General features: G+C 31.7%; 4 protein-coding genes across 4 annotated transcripts; 2 read left to right on the top strand and 2 right to left on the bottom strand.

The window, feature by feature from the left end:
• Positions 1-392: 392 nt before the first annotated feature.
• On the bottom strand, positions 393-2,567 carry CCT2 (chaperonin containing TCP1 subunit 2). Its single transcript, XM_015925680.3, has 3 exons — positions 2,174-2,567; positions 1,336-2,088; positions 393-1,259 (listed from the first exon to the last, which is right to left on the bottom strand). The coding sequence occupies exons 1-3, from the start codon at positions 2,456-2,458 to the stop codon at positions 672-674; spliced, it is 1,626 nt and encodes a 541-aa protein (XP_015781166.1). The 5' UTR covers positions 2,459-2,567; the 3' UTR covers positions 393-671.
• Positions 2,568-3,634: 1,067 nt separating this feature from the next.
• On the top strand, positions 3,635-5,725 carry Eaf (ELL-associated factor). Its single transcript, XM_015925691.3, has 3 exons — positions 3,635-3,894; positions 3,962-5,075; positions 5,157-5,725. Exons 1-3 carry the CDS (start codon positions 3,892-3,894, stop codon positions 5,198-5,200), a joined length of 1,161 nt encoding a protein of 386 aa, XP_015781177.2. The 5' UTR covers positions 3,635-3,891; the 3' UTR covers positions 5,201-5,725.
• Positions 5,726-5,925: 200 nt separating this feature from the next.
• RpL37A (ribosomal protein L37A) lies at positions 5,926-6,501 on the bottom strand. Its single transcript, XM_015925692.3, has 3 exons — positions 6,441-6,501; positions 6,242-6,370; positions 5,926-6,155 (listed from the first exon to the last, which is right to left on the bottom strand). Exons 1-3 carry the CDS (start codon positions 6,441-6,443, stop codon positions 6,009-6,011), a joined length of 279 nt encoding a protein of 92 aa, XP_015781178.1. The 5' UTR covers positions 6,444-6,501; the 3' UTR covers positions 5,926-6,008.
• Positions 6,502-7,032: 531 nt separating this feature from the next.
• On the top strand, positions 7,033-16,033 carry LOC107359249 (cardioacceleratory peptide receptor-like). The gene is made up of 7 exons (XM_015925726.3): positions 7,033-7,446; positions 9,688-9,823; positions 9,889-9,992; positions 12,776-12,869; positions 13,279-13,641; positions 15,309-15,425; positions 15,606-16,033. The coding sequence occupies exons 1-7, from the start codon at positions 7,357-7,359 to the stop codon at positions 15,794-15,796; spliced, it is 1,095 nt and encodes a 364-aa protein (XP_015781212.1). The 5' UTR covers positions 7,033-7,356; the 3' UTR covers positions 15,797-16,033.
• The last annotated feature ends 62 nt before the right edge of the window (positions 16,034-16,095 follow it).

Here is a 16,095-nt window from a genome sequence, read left to right as displayed (position 1 = left end):
ACCTGAATCCATTTCAAGATAACAATTAAAATTATCAAAGTAGACTGGCCATTGGGCTGGCCAAGTTTACATTTCATTGCTATTATCAAAAATAATTACTATTTTATTATAATTTTTTATTGTTAATATAATGTGATTTAGTCAGCTGTCTATTTGATTGATAATAAAGACTTTGGCTAACAATGAAATTTCACGTCAGTTTAATAGAAACTATTAGGTTTCTTTTCAATTTAAATACACAAATGATGAATACTGTGATCTATTATCATTGGTCTTTTTTAAAGCAACTTTCAATTGAAAATTTATCAACCGAGCTTTATGGTTTAGTTTATTCAAATTGCATTTTAATAGCAAGTTAATGGCCACAATCAATCGCTTTCATCATTTAATAATTTGATTCATCTAATGGACGGTTTAATTTAGAATGAGTAAAGTAATTAAGATTTATGAAAGAGTAAGGAATGAGGCAATTTTTTTTTCTTCAACAAAATTTGGTTCGAACGTTTAATAAAAAAGATTAAGGTGTTAAGGTTCCATCAGTGGAAATATAATTTCACACCAAGCATATCAAGGTTATTTAAGGTAAGTGAAGATTGTTGCTATTATTTATATGTTGCTGTTCATTGGCCAAATAAAACTGACCAAGAAAGGTTGATTCAATAGGCATAAAATTAGTGGCCACGACGGTCAGGGTCACGTTGTCGAGGAGCTGCTTTAATGATGTTATCAACTCGTAAAATCATTTCAGCGGCTTCAGCAGCACTTAAGAGAACTTGTCTTTTGACTACAGCTGCTTCAATAATGTTTAATTTAGCCATATCTTCAACAGCTCCATTCTCCATGTCTAATCCGTAACTGTGTTTACCCTGTTGGTGAATTGCTCTGAGTTGAGAAATAAGTTGAGCACTATCGTAACCACCATTATCGGCAATAATTGTTGGAAGTTGTCGTAAAGCTTTAGCGAATGCTTCCATAGCAAACTGTTCTTTACCTGGTGTTTCTGCAGCAAGTTTAGAAACAGCATTAGCCATCAGCATTTCAGATGAACCACCACCGTAAATGATCTTAGGAAATTTAACAGTTTGCGATAATACACAAAGGGCATCGTGAAGCGATCGCTCGGCTTCATCGATAATTTGCTCAGTTGCTCCACGAAGAACAATTGTACAAGCTTCACCAAGAGGAACGCCAGAGAACTTGAGCATTGTATCTCCACCGATGATTACCTCTTCGATCAAGTCACATTGACCAAGTTTTATCTGAATAAAGATAAAAACACAGATTAATTAATTTGTATAAAAGTCTTAGGTAAGGTATTAAGGTAGGAATACACACTTTATCAGGGTGACCGAAAGTAGAAACAATTTCTCCTCCTGTTACAAGAGCAAGTCGCTCCACTCCATCGAAATCAGCATGTTCAATGGCCATTACACCAGCGTCAGCAAACAATTGTTCAGGATAATTATAAATTAATTGACGATTAACAAAAACATTAATGTTATGAGCTAGAATTTGGTCAACTTTATCTTTCATTTTTTCTTTTTCTGCCAGCTCGAGCTCAGCTACTTTGGCAATAGAGTCTACCTTAACTCTTGAACCGAAAACTTTAATTTTATCAGTATCCATAGGAGTATTGGCGATCAAGATTTTAGCCTTTTCAATTCTCTTTGGTTGGTTAACTCCTGGTTTCTTATCCAAAAGAAATCCTTCATCTAAGAAAGAATCAGTCAAAGTACCACCAGGTTTCTTAATAATTTGAATCGCATCAAGATTTCCTGACCCTTTTAACTTAAGAATAGCCTTTAAAGCTAGCTCTGAGAAAAATTCTTTATGTTGAGAAAGAATTTTAGAGCTAAGGGTTGTTCGCGCAATATTTAATAGATGAGACTTGAATTTTTCCTCATCAGCACTATCATCGACAGCATTATCCTCTAAAGCTTTACGAGCAACAACCACAGCCTGTCTCCATCCAGAAATGATGGTTTGAGGGTGAATTTTCATATTTATCAGTTGTTCTGCTTCCTTAAGTAATTCCGAGGCTAAAACAGTAACACTGGTTGTACCATCTCCGACTTCATCATCTTGAGTCTATAAGTGATTTTGAAACAATTAATTGGAGTCAAACATTTCTTACGATCAATATTATTACGATGAGACCATGCTTTTTACTTACCTTAGAAATATCAACAAGAACCTTAGCAGCAGGATTATTGACTCCAATACTTTTCAAAATGGTTGCACCATCATTAGTAATTTCGACCTTATTACTTCTACTGGTACTACATAATAAAATTTTGTCCATTCCTTTAGGGCCAAGAGTTGTTTTAACCAATTCCCCAACCGTAATAGCACCAACAAATGAGCTAATTCGAGCTGCTTCAGCTTTCTCCTCATCGGCACCAGCTTTTAAAACTTGAATAGGTTTCAAGGGGTTGGTTATGTTCGGCATCATCATCATTTTGAATTATTTAAAAGTAGTACAAGAGGTTGACAAAGAAAGACAATTAAATTAATTAATAATAATCAGAAAGATGACAAGAATAAGAAACACTCTTTAAATCAGAAACAATGAAAGTTGAACTGAGAGAAAGCACACCACCCTAAGCTATCTCTCACACTTTATCTTTTTCGTTTTTCCCTGTTTCTTCAAGTTTGCCTCTTTTTTTGAATTTCTGTTGAAATAAAATTGAATCAATGTTAAATTTGGTTTGTTGCCCAATTTACAAATTTTTAAGCCACGAAAATTTCTATTCTTTCGATTTAAATCAATTTCTTTGAATTTTATCGAGTAAATCTCTCATTAAATGTCCGTAAATTACAATATCTGATAATAATGGGCGTTTTGAATACAATAATTATTGCTCATCGAGGCCCGATTCTAACGTTTTCCTCTTCATCACATCAGACTAATATGGACATTTATTTCAACTTTAACTATAAACACCTAACTTAGATTTTAGCCTGAGTTTTAATCAATCTTTAGCTGTGAATTTTCAGCGTGACTGATTTGTTTTTGATTCTGCCAACAGTCAGATTTGCCTTTGAATTGTTTGATGTCCATAACCTTTACATTGATTCTTTAACTTAATTATTCTAGTCAAAGCCATTACGAATACATCTAGTCTCATAAATGTAAAATCTTTCCGTAAATCGACCATAAATTATGGGACAATTCTTGCGCTAATCAAAAATTTACAGGATCTAGTTGAAATTATCCGGACGGATCTCAAACTATGCGCTCTGTAAATTTCAGGAAATGTTATGTTTAAACAGCTAAATTTGAATTATATGATCAAATTTCAGACAAATTCACTGAACCAACAAAGTGCTTGAGACAATTTAATTGCAATATTGTTTCAAAATCGAAATGATTTCTTCATACTTTAAAATGTTTCAATTTTAATCTTCTTTGGACTTAAACCAGATTAAGTATTCAGGCATGTCCTGCCCGAACTTCAAGCTATTCAATAAATTCTTAGATCTGGTCCAAATCAAATTAAACAACTGCAAATTGGTGAATAAAAGACAATTTATTTTTATTTAAAGGTAGCGGTGTTAATTTCTACCGCCAGAGGGCAATATGATTCTACATTAGGAAGTGCAAGAGACGTTTGCAAATATCTTAAGAATCTTAATATTAAGAAGCTTAATATCATTTTAGTGTAAAATGGATTCTCATATTTTGAAAAAGAAAGCGCTTTAGTTTGGTCTTAAAATAAAAAACTTGGACTAACCAATTGACCTCTTTTCAGAGCTCACTTTCGGTTTGTACACCCAACTATTCAGTTTTCAGAGGTCTCTCTCCATTGTTTATAAGTTGGTCTCTTTAATTTTGGTTATTTGTTTACGTCTTTCTTGTTGGTCCAAATTGATTTATTCCAATTAATTAAAATGGTTAGTCATTTTTTACTTTCTTTTCTTGATCAACTGTTTAACAAATCTCATTGTTTTCACAATCAAGGCAAAGCTAACCAATGGTATTGGACTTGGTGGTGAAACTCGTCAGTTAGTGTTGGGTGATAGTTTTCGTAATTATCGGTGCAATCGTGGCCCTAAAGGCCTACACACTGTTCGGTATGATTTCAAGCCTGCTTCAGTTGATACTACCAAAGTGGGTGATATAGAATTTGGCGAAAACAATAAAGTTACCGTGACTATGCCTAATGTTGAATCAGCTGGATTTTCACAGACGGTCTTTAAAGGCTCAAGGAAACCACATCTCAAAGAATGTGTTCTTATTATTGACAACGAAACCGGAGAATTAACATTGGAAAGGTTGGCCCATAATATTACTGTGAAAAAGACTCGAGCTGAAGGAAGTTCTCGAGCTGGTTTACCTAGGCCTATCACTCCATCATTTGAGACTCAGAATGAAAAAAGTGGATCATCATCTAACAGCAATGGTAACAATGGCAATGGGAACAATAGTAGTTATAACAATAATTCCAACAATAATTATAACCAGCGGAAACTTTCACCACCAATGATCAATGGCTCTATTAATGGCGGCCGTCCTATTTCTCCGAAAGTTTCTTCCTCTTCTTTAACTGTTGGTGGACATCATGGTAGTTTGTCACAAGGAGGATCGCCTTCATCCTTTACACCTAAATCCAATCGATCTTCACCAAATGTTGCATTCGGGTTACATCGTAGTCCTCTTGTGCAGTCCAGTCAACCATCTATGCCAACTAATGATTTATTAACCTCAAATCACATTAAACCTGATGATGAGATGATTGGTATTCTCTCAGAATCATCAAGTGATTCTAGTGAACATGGTTCATCTAGCAGTGATAACAGTGATAGCTCTAGTGATGAAGATGATGAGATCAAGCAAGAAGTTGTAGAAGCCTCGAAAAGTTTGAATGATGATAACTATTCGAGAGCAGGTTCATCTTCATCATCTGGATCAGATAGTAGTTCTGATTCTGATGATGAAACTGGCCCTGCAACGCCAACACCAATGATGACCAATAATTCTAAAATCAAACAAAGTCCGAACAATGGTTCCTCTTCCAGTGCAATTCTTCCAAGTATGCCTAGCATGTTGAGTATGCCCAAATTTACGCAATTAAGTAAGTCGATCAAGTACAATTTACTTTCTATTTACAAATCTATTTACCATGTATTTAATTTTTTATTTTGCTCTTTTTCAGGTGAAGACTTACAACTAAGTGAGTCTGGAAGTGATAGTGATTGAAGGCTTTTCGCTGTTTTCAAAGATCATTTACGGAGTTGGAACATCTGAGACGTTAATGGCTAATGCTGATTCAATCTTGATGCAGAGATACTGAGTAAAGAAAAATTTGCTACGAAAACTTTGGGCAAAGCTTAAATGCTTCGTACAATTATTTTGGTTACGATTAAAAAGTACAATTGTTGAGGATGAAGCTAAACCGAGCATCATTGAAGTAACTTTAATCAAAAGACAAATTCTCAAGTGCTACTGTAGCTAATTATTTTACGAGTTGATAATTTTATTAAAGCAGCTCCTCGACAACGTGACCCTGACCGTCGTGGCCACTAATTGCATGCTTTAAAACTATTTTAATCAAACTTTCGAGGTCAATTTTATTTGGCCAACAAACAGCAACACTTAAATTACAATCTTCACTTACCTTAAATAACCTTGATATGCTTGGTGTGAAATTATATTTCCATTGATGGAACCTTAACACCTCAACTTTCTTTTTTATTAAACATTTGAATTGAATTTTTGAAAAAATTGTCTCTTCTGCAGCATTTCACGAGCCTCAGTGAATTGTCTAATCTAGATGATGGCTTGATAAGTTACAAAATTACGAAATTACGAATAATTGTGACCGGCCATCAATTTATTGGTTAATAAAATTGATAAACTAGATCACAAGGTGAACAGATTTTGAAGCGTAAGCTGCTGAGAAAGCACAGTCGATAACGAGGCACTTTTCATTTTTTAAAGTCTTTATTTTCGATCATGAAGACAAAAAAGTGACAGAAGAGTTGATGAATTTAAACAAAACTATAGCTTAAGATTCTTTCATTTCTCGCAATCTTCTAACAGCACCACGAACAGTAGCTGCAGTGGTTGTGCTAAAGACATAGGCTCCTCCGGCAACTGTTTTGCCACAACCGCGGCAAGACCAGATTCCTACACATGATCGCTTCATTGTTTCCTTTAAAAAACGAATAACACATGGATTAGACCGAGAAACACACAGAACGGAAAATAATTCACATGTAAAATCTAAAAGACACCTACCTTTCCGCAAAATGTACATGTGTACTTTGAGTGTTGTGTGACTTCAATTTTCTTAACCATTTTCCTGAGAGAAGCACCGTACCGAGTACCATATTTACCAACAACTCCTACCTTCTTGGTTCGCTTTGCCTGAAAAACGAGAAAACAAAGAGCACAGGTAAATAGAGGTCCAGATTCAACAATAAAACATTAAACTTACCATTTTAATTAATTGTAATAAATTACTTTAATTTAAACAAGAAAGAAATAAACAAACACTACAACTTATCAAAAATCCAACTTACAATTATAAAAAGTCTTTTCCGCTTCCGAATGTGGTAAGCAATGCCCTCTATCGATGAACGTTAAATTCCTACACCGCTATCTTTAAATCCATTTTTATTTTACTTTTCATAATAATTTTTCATTTCTAACATTTCCTCAATAATAATCTTACCTAATTCATTGATATCAAATGAATTTAAATGCTATTTCAAAATTAATTAATAAGGATTGAAAGTGTAACCCAAATCTTGGAATTGTTTAATCCATAAATCAATATATTAACCAAATGAACATTTTACAAATAGATATTAATCTTGCTCTAAATTAAGATCTATTGGATTTATTGGCTTACAAAATGAAGCAAAATTCATCTTATATTACATTCAATAAATTACCATGCAAAATGAGATTAAAGGTCGATGAATTGAAAATCATGATAATCCTTGACTTGATCTATAAGCTAAAATGAAGGCAAAAACAAGATGAATGTAAATACAAAAATATATTAAAATATAAATAATGGATTGAATGTGAAAATTAATGTGTTACAGTTGAATGTAAAGTTACAATACAAAATAAGTGATTAAGTCTTCAGAGCGTTGAATCTTCAGAGCGCAAGATTGAATTACAGAGTGAGTCCAACATAACTTGAAATAATGGTTAATCAACAATTTTCATTTCAAGTTGAATCCGATAAGCAACATTTTGTTTTTCATTCACTTAATCACACAAACAAAATCTTTACATTTGACAACATTGAACCCAAAACCATGGATTTAAACTTTACCTCAATTTTAATCGTTTAACCAACCCAGTGAAATCAAAGTGTTTCAATCTTGTCCAACCAAATAATGTCGACAACAATTAACAGTAAATCAATGAACCAACAAATGAACCAATCTTCACCAACTGAACATAACTATCATTACCATTTTTATAAGGTAAGGCAACTTTCAATTTTTAAATGTTAACCAAACATCTGTATTCAACAGCCATTCAATCACGTAAAAACAAGTTTCATTATTGAATTTAAACACATTTAATTTACAATTAACTCGACAATTCGTTTTAAAATTAAGCTGAGAAAGTGTTAACAAGTTAAAAATCAAAGTAATTAGTGATTAAAATAGGGAAACTTTGAATCTATTTGATTGAGTATGTAATTGGATTGGGTTTGAATATTGGGTTAAAAATGTTTCACTTTAGTGACTTTTATTTTGAATAAACATTTATATTGATAAAAAAACATTGTAATGATGAGATAATAATGCAAAAAATAGGCAAAAAGACATAAAAATAGATATTATATGAAGAATCAAAATGATATTTTTCTTGTTATTCAGATAAATGAACAATAAATGACAATCTAAAAAACAAGTTGACAATAGATTTTTATTCATCATTTTCATTTTTTAGCCTTTTCTTTTCATCTTATTCTTGATTATATATTTGGCTTTTCTCATCATACTCATCATCACACTAATCGTCATCACCATCATCATCATCATCCTCCTCATCATTTGACCTCTTCATTCCTCGTAATGTTATACTTTTTTTTTCTGTCCATTGATATGAACATGAAGAAAATTCTGTAGACTTTATCATCATCATTTCTCCTTCTCAGGATGAAAGATAAAAACATTTACAGAATCATCAATCAACCAAATAATAATGCGAGTTGGTTAAACATCAAATTCAACGAATCAAAATAAATGGTTTCACTGTTGATAGTTTTTTTGTTTTCCCTCATTTCTTAACGTTGAAAAGCCTTTTGTTTGACTTTCTTTGTTTTCCTCTTCACTTTCACTCTCATTGTTTCACTTATATCAGCAAACATATTTAACCCCAACTAACCCGATCAACGACAATCAGCTAATCATCAGTCACTCTATTAATCATCAATTTGTTAAGTTCAAGTGCAAAGTTAATCGTCACAATAATTGGTTTCACCTGAAAACAAAGACACAAACCAACAACAGAGTAAAGCTCATAAGTCAAAAGGTTGTACAACTGATTGAAGGGACAGTTAACATGGATCAATCATGCTAATTTATGATGCCAAAATTTTCTCATCTTAATTCACACCTTAATTGTCTCACAATTGTCAGCTCTTATCTAAATATATTTGATGGTTTCATTGTCATTGCGTTTCAATCGTTTCTCACTGTCACTTAGATATTAGATCGTCAATTCCAACTTTACGAGTCGAATGAAATTGTTTAGGATGAGTTTAGATATGACAATTGATTCAGAAACTTTTAAATCGACCTCAACATGAAATTCTGACAAATCAGGTTTTAAAGTTTCTCTTAATCATGAGCATTCCGTTGGTTCGTTAAACTTTACTTAATTGATTATGATAAAGTCGACCAACCTTGAGACAGTTTTTTATTGAGACATTAACTGAATGGGATTACTTTAAGAACCATTGCCAAGATAAACAAGATTAAAGATTTTTATTCACAAGAAAATTCATAGTTTTTGATCGACGAGTTAACTGTTAGCAAACAAAATTCATGCAATGCAAAAAATTTACAATCGCTTTCTGATTTCTTGAATTATATTAACAAAGTAACGACAAGTAATCACCATCAAGTCGGAAAATAATTTCCAGAAAATGACTTTAATCTGAGGAAGGATCAAATAGGCTGGTCACTTCGAAAGACCTCGATCTTGCGATAGTAACTAACATATCCAGCAGACTCTTGAAACATCTTACACTTCATTTTTGGTTTTAAACAATGCAATCAAAGCGCTTGGATGGTTAAAAATTGAACGTTGATTAAAACGATTAAATCTGACGCTAAAACCTATTCATATGCTAGTATACCTACACTAAGGTAATTCACACTTAAATTGATCAATTAACTCACTCACATTCAACCCGTAACATTATTGAACCCGATTTTGAGTTGCAGCAAACCAAATGGTTTGAAATGTTGGTAATGAAATGAAAAGATGGTTTAAGAGTTTTTATATTAAATTTCACAGACTATTTAATTTAACAATTTATTTACTTTTATTTCATTCTATTTAACTTTAACCATTACCGTTGATTGAATGGTTTAAATTAAACTATTGAATTTCAATTCTGTAAAATCTAACAATTTTACCTGAAAACTGAGCCAATATTTATTCACTAATATTCACCAATTTCATTTACTTTCATTGTCTCTTCACAGACTGAACAATTAACTTTCTTGTGTATATTATTCATAATGATTTTGGTTGGAAACATTTCAGTCTTAATAACATTACTCATCTCAAAGAAGCGTAAAAGTCGGATGAACTTTTTCATGATGCATTTAGCAATTGCAGGTCACTATTAAACGTCATTCAATTAATCAAAGCTAATTGGAATCTCTGTTTTACCCAATCACCAGATCTTCTAGTTGGATTGATTAACGTTCTCAGTGATATTGTCTGGCGATTTACAGTTGACTTTTATGGAGGCGATTTAATGTGCAAACTTGTTAAATTTTCATCAGTAAGTTTCAACAAAAGTGCTTTTACTTCACTAATATCTCCAACTTGTTTCTTCTGAATTAAAATTAGTGCAAACTTTTGATTAAAAAAGTGCATCAAGATTGTAATTTGACCTACAAATGCAAACACAAACATTGCCTGTTCATATTTCATTTGTTCAACTCTTTAAAGCCCATTCTTCCCCTAGAAGAATAAGAAATCTATAAAATACAGGGTAATGAGAAGAAACTCCGAATATTTCAATCTGTAAGAGAATATCATTAGACGCAATTCATTCCATGATGCAATGAATTTCCAATGAATGCAATGAAAAACGCGTTCATTGGGTTGCATTGAAACGATATGATTCATGATTCACCTCATATGCTGGGAAATCATGGAAATGATTGAAATTGTTTGAGTAACTCAGTCAGTGCTGAGAAAGGAAGAGTTAAGAAGAAATATTTCAATGAATGAGATTTTTCTTGTTAGACCTTTAAATGAAAACCTCATTTCCCTTGGAATTGATTGATTACATTAATTGCTTGAAATGTTAATAAATTGATAGTTCACAATTTGATAAATGAAAGAAAATGTTATCAAATATAAAGTTTCAACATTCAGTGACATTTTATTTCATATTGAAGCATTTTCTGAGAAAAACGAGATTTCAAAACAAAAAAAGGGATTTGAGCTCTTTTCTAATAATACATTGTTTAGAAATGAATTGACGAAAAATGTTGATGTAAATTAGGTCGACTTTCATGATCATATTTCAATTGATTAGTTTGCTAAAGTTTATTTAAAATGAAACATGAAACTTGATCAAAATTTTCAATCAAATTATCAAACAATAACAGGGATTGATCTAATAACGATTTTATTTAAAACTTTAAATTAGATTTTCTTAAATTGAAATGCAGCAAACTTAAGAATCAAAAATTTATTATATCAATTGGTAATCAGAAATTTAATTGAGCTCCTGAAACCAGATTAAAATATGGATACACTAGTTATCACTCTCAATATGTAATATCTAAATCTTTGTTAATATTGCAAACTTATAAAATAAACTCATTGATCATTGAAGCTAACTCTTTAATAACTCAAAAATATACAAAAATTTTAAAATGTATCATTTAATATTGAACATTGTCACTCATTTAATTGATAACATCCAATATAGTAAATACAATTGAAAAACAAGAAAACTTAATATCTAGGATTTAGTGAAACATGCTTAAGATTTAAATTAGTTATTAATGAAAAAATGTGAAAGTTGCTCCAACTGAAAGAGAGAAACGGGTTTATTTTTTAAAAACTCGTGTATCGATTGTGTACAATGACCCGTTGTTTACCTCAATAGAGCCTTGTTTTGTGTGAATTTGTAAATAACTATCATGATCCATGACAACATCACTGTCATGATACACGTCAAAGCGAATCACAACCAGAACTGTTTTTATAACATTTAAAGTAAACAGAAGTTGAATAAAGAATATAAGAATGTTTAGTATTAGATACATTAAGATGTAATCTCTCAGGTATTTCAATAGTCTTTTCTAGTTCACCATATTCCATAGGAAAATACAATATTCCAGGGATGTTAGAAATGATCATGAATAAAGGGCGCTATGATGTATTTGGAATGGAATTTTTGATTAGAAGAACAGACTTTAGCATCCAAAGTTATCTGAAAATTGAGGGTCATTTTAATCAAATGAATAAAAGCACAAAAAGTAAATGGTCTTCTAGCACAATTACAAGAATAAGTACAAAAAATTTTAAGAAAAAAATATTCAGGCAAACTTTCAATTTCACTCTCTCATAATATAAGCTAACTTTCATCACCAGGAGTGCAAAACCCAGGATTAAGATATAGAACCAACCATCGAACTGAAGCCTTTGAACAAAGAATTATCTAAAGCTAAAATGGGATTCAAAATATGAACACTTTCAGAAGAATCGCTAGTACCATTACCCTCGTAACTATTATCGAATTTGAATCAGCAATGTTTTCAAACATTAGACAAGTTTTTCGCCGATCATTCGTTTCAGACGAAAATTGAGCATAACGAAGGCATTCAATGTGATTTTAATGATATCAACACATTTCGATTCTATAGACTTTCCTGTGTTAGGACGTCCAATTCAATCATCTAATGTTTTCGCCTCTAATGAAACTTTCATGTTTTACTTGAAGCAACCAATGTTTCCTGTGAGCCTCAAGATTTATCAGTAACAAGGAGTCAGTCAATATCATTTAGTAACAAGTATTGGACAACAAGTAAAGCGAATACGAAAGGTGATAATACAATTTAATGTTGATTTGCAATAATCATTGTCTAAACTCAATGAGTAAATTATGTTTTCTATTAACAGACCAAATGGTTAACCAGCAATCAATATTAACAGTAATTGTCAGTCGAATGGCCAGTGAAAGTGAAATCTCACGAGAGTTCATTCACAACTTATCATGCAATTGCTGCAACTAAACTGAATAAACAGTTTGGATTAAACAACAACTTCCAAGTAAACTGTTAGTTGATAATCAATGAAAATTGTTTTGTTATTAAATTTACAATTCTGATTAGCATTGGTAATCAAATAACATAACAATTGACCTTCAAAGGTTTTCATGGGCAAAGAAAAAAATAGCCTTGAAATGTGATAATTGAATCAAGTTACACTCAGCAATCAATCATTGAATAATTTTATTCAGCAAACGGAAAGAAATGAGAAGAAAATTTTGGTGAAAATTTTTAACCACAAAAGTTGATTAACGATTAATGATTTACCTTTCAGGTTTTGGTTACTTACTCATCAACTTATGTTTTAGTTTCAGTATCAATTGATCGTTACGATGCTGTTACAAATCCGCTCAATTTTTCATCAAGCTGTAAGTCAATGTTATTGATTAACTATTCAATGACTTTTATTGATTAACCTTTTCCTTTATTGATTTTTGACCTTTTTTGTTGCCTTTCTGTCTCTTCATCCTTCATTGTATACATTGACACTTGCTGATGGCAAACCTGAACAATCACAGAATTATGATCCAAAATTAATTGATTGTCAATTGAAATACATTTTTCCCTTTTACCCATTTTTTCATTGAAAATAGTGAATCATATTTGAGATAATTTATTATTGTTCATAAGCTATTATTTTGTTCAAGTGCAAACATGATGGATAAAGATGTAATATTGTAGACAAAATTATCCAAATTAAAACGTCCAATGACCTGAGATAGACGTATAAATCAGTATAAATCTGTCTAATCCTTTATCTGACTTTGCCTTTTTTAGGGTCAAGAGCTCGTCGGTTGGTCGTTATTTCATGGGTCCTTAGCTTTGTCTTTGCTGTTCCAGCAGCTTTTCTCAATCAAGAGGCTGAAATTAAAGGCCATATACAGTGTTGGATCAACTTGAGTTCAATTGGCTGGCGTTTGTATATTACTTTGATTGCATTTACACTGTTTTTCATTCCCGCAATCATCATTGCTGCTTGCTATTGTGCCATTGTCCATGTCATCTGGACTAAAAGTCCATACACGGCTTCAGATGATTATAATATACGAAAATTAGTTTCAAATCGTTTGGAATCAATGGACAAGATTTTAACGGCCAGTTCTTTGGATCAATCAAAATATCTCAGCTCTAGCGAAAAAGGTGAATATCTTTTCAATTACTATATCCAAGACAATTTTATGTGACTTAATTTAAAAAAGATGTAAATTCAAATCTGAATCACAGGAAAACAGAAGTCTAATCAGTTTTAATACAGATTAAATCTGATTAAGGGCCAGTCCGGCATAGTCTAGTTTAGCTTGACTAATGATTTGATTTGTAATGTAGTCTCTGAAGTGTAGCATTTGACGATTTAATTGTCATTGACTTGCAGAAATGCTGTGAGAGCCATCTTTCATGCACTTCTGAAAAAATCCCGTGAACATAAAATCTCTTTGTGAAACATTTATCACATACCTATCTTTAGGACAATGAAAGCAGCTCTTCTAGACTCTGCAGTTCATACTTTTTGAGATTTTTTAAATAAATCAGGAATAATTGAAAGTTCACTAATAAATAATATTGAAAACTGCTACTCTGTAGCCAGGAACAGTTTCAACTGAGGAAGAATAAGCTGAAAAACTATTGTTTCAATTGATGTCCCAAGTAAACCGAATTTAAACACTTTCTGGATGGAAAGAGAAAACATAATATTATAATTTGAATATCAGTTCATTCATCATAAATTAGACAGTTTTGCAGGCTAGTAGATCAAAATGAAACACTCTGTGGAAATAAGAATTTAATTCTGCATTTGAAGTCTATTCTTGGCATAGCTGGACGCTTAGAGTGATTATTACTTATTCGGGTTGATCAATAACCAAACTTTTCTATTTATTTTTGGAGAATCAAACTTTTACACAAAAAATTAACCTTTTATCATAAAAGTCATTGAACCGTTTTATCAAATGCTCTGCAGTTTTTACTCATCTATATTAATTATAGACCAAGTATACAGCATATTATGTTATCGTTATAATACGGAGATGAAATAAAACTCTCAATTTAGAAATTCCTATGCAAGTTCTCGTTTCAAAGTAAAAAATCAATCTGTAATTGTGCTCAATACCCTTGTAAATACAGAAGAGTGATAAAATTGTCAATCATAAAAATAGTTGACTGATTGATTGAAATAGAGCCACAGTTTGATTGAAAGCCAATAGATGGCAGTTATCAAGCCATCCAGTCATAAGCATCACTTGAATAAATGCATTTGACGAGAAAATTTTTAGCGAAAAAACGAGATTAATTTGGTAAATAAAATTAGGGAGGAGAAAAGGTTGAAATCATTGACCTTGCTAAATATTGAATAATAATAGAGAATCATGAAATGCTTTGCAGGGAATTATTTTTATCAATAATGTTAATGCTGAAAATAGCTGACCAAGAAGTTGTGTTACAGATTTAGTAAATGGATTTGGATGCGATTTGATAGAAGCAAAAAGTTTACCATCAAATTGTCTCATAAATCGTCCAATAAATGGGCTAAAGATTGATCTTTACTTTTGGTAATCAGTTAAATGGTAATCAAAAAGAAGCTGAAAAAATCGAACCAGAAAAGGAGAGAAAACCAGAGAATAGTGTTTAACCAAAAATTAATAACATCTATTAATACCACTTGTTATTTTGATGCAATCCTTTATTGTTTCTGGTTACTTCTACATGTCTTCATACCAAACAAAATTAATGTTATAATCATCATAATTGTCGTTATTAAACAGCAAACTATTGGCCATTCAACTCTACAAATTAATATTTTGTTTTTACAGGAATGAGTTTAACTGCCAGTGAAGATGATTTGAGTGGATTGAAAAGAGCCAGTTCTAGAGGTGTTATCCCAAAGGCCAAGATCAAGAGCGTTCAAATGACTTTGGTAATTGTTTTAGGTAAGTTGTCAATATTGAATACTAAAATGATTAAAGATTAAACTTGAATTTTTCGTGACCATAAAACTGGTAATGTAACTCAGTATGAGTATCTCAAGAGTCACCAAGAAAGAAACACTGAACTGAAAAGTGCCTGAAAATTACTGTTTCTTTATCATTACTTTTCATTTTCTCAACCAGTTTTCATCCTTTGTTGGAGTCCTTATTTTGTTTGGGATCTTTTACAAGTCTATGGATTTATACCAATTAATCAAACAACGGTGGCCATATCAACATTCATTCAATCAATGGCTCCATTAAACAGTGCTGCTAATCCAATAATTTATGGACTTTTTTCAACTCATCTTTGCAGAAACATAAGAATAAATTGACAAAATCGAAGCCAGAAAATCATAATCAATATTGAAACCTTGAATGGCAAAGACTATTGTAACAACTTTGAAAGCAAAGACATTAAATGAAAATAAAGATGCCATTTCTTTCAATTCAATGCTTTTTTACATTCACTTTTCACTGAAAGTTCAACGACTAGAGATTAAACTCGTCTCGACACAAACTGCTCAACATAATGTTTCAAATTCAAGACTCAGTTCAATTTCAGAATCATATTCTTTTTCAAAAATCACTTCAAATCCTTTATCTGTACTCGACTGATTTTTGAAGCGGATCG

Source organism: Tetranychus urticae, chromosome 1 (assembly GCF_039701765.1).
Source record: "Tetranychus urticae isolate SD_2017Ah chromosome 1, NJAU_TeUrti_SD_1.0, whole genome shotgun sequence".
Lineage (NCBI taxonomy): Eukaryota > Metazoa > Arthropoda > Arachnida > Trombidiformes > Tetranychidae > Tetranychus > Tetranychus urticae.
The sequence above is the reverse complement of the archived record's forward strand: the minus strand, read 5'-3'. Positions and strand labels throughout refer to the sequence as shown.

Coding starts and splice junctions, on each gene's coding strand:
- CCT2 (XM_015925680.3), bottom strand. CDS start 2,458: ATGATGATGATGCCGAACATAACCAACCCCTTGAAACCTATTCAAGTT. Junction 2,089..2,173: donor TTCTTGTTGATATTTCTAAG/GTAAGTAAAAAG, acceptor AATCACTTATAG/ACTCAAGATGATGAAGTCGG. Junction 1,260..1,335: donor CTTTCGGTCACCCTGATAAA/GTGTGTATTCCT, acceptor ATCTTTATTCAG/ATAAAACTTGGTCAATGTGA.
- Eaf (XM_015925691.3), top strand. Junction 5,076..5,156: donor GCCCAAATTTACGCAATTAA/GTAAGTCGATCA, acceptor GCTCTTTTTCAG/GTGAAGACTTACAACTAAGT.
- RpL37A (XM_015925692.3), bottom strand. Junction 6,156..6,241: donor CATGTACATTTTGCGGAAAG/GTAGGTGTCTTT, acceptor CGTTTTTTAAAG/GAAACAATGAAGCGATCATG.
- LOC107359249 (XM_015925726.3), top strand. CDS start 7,357: ATGTCGACAACAATTAACAGTAAATCAATGAACCAACAAATGAACCAA. Junction 9,824..9,888: donor GATGCATTTAGCAATTGCAG/GTCACTATTAAA, acceptor CCCAATCACCAG/ATCTTCTAGTTGGATTGATT. Junction 13,642..15,308: donor TCTCAGCTCTAGCGAAAAAG/GTGAATATCTTT, acceptor TTGTTTTTACAG/GAATGAGTTTAACTGCCAGT.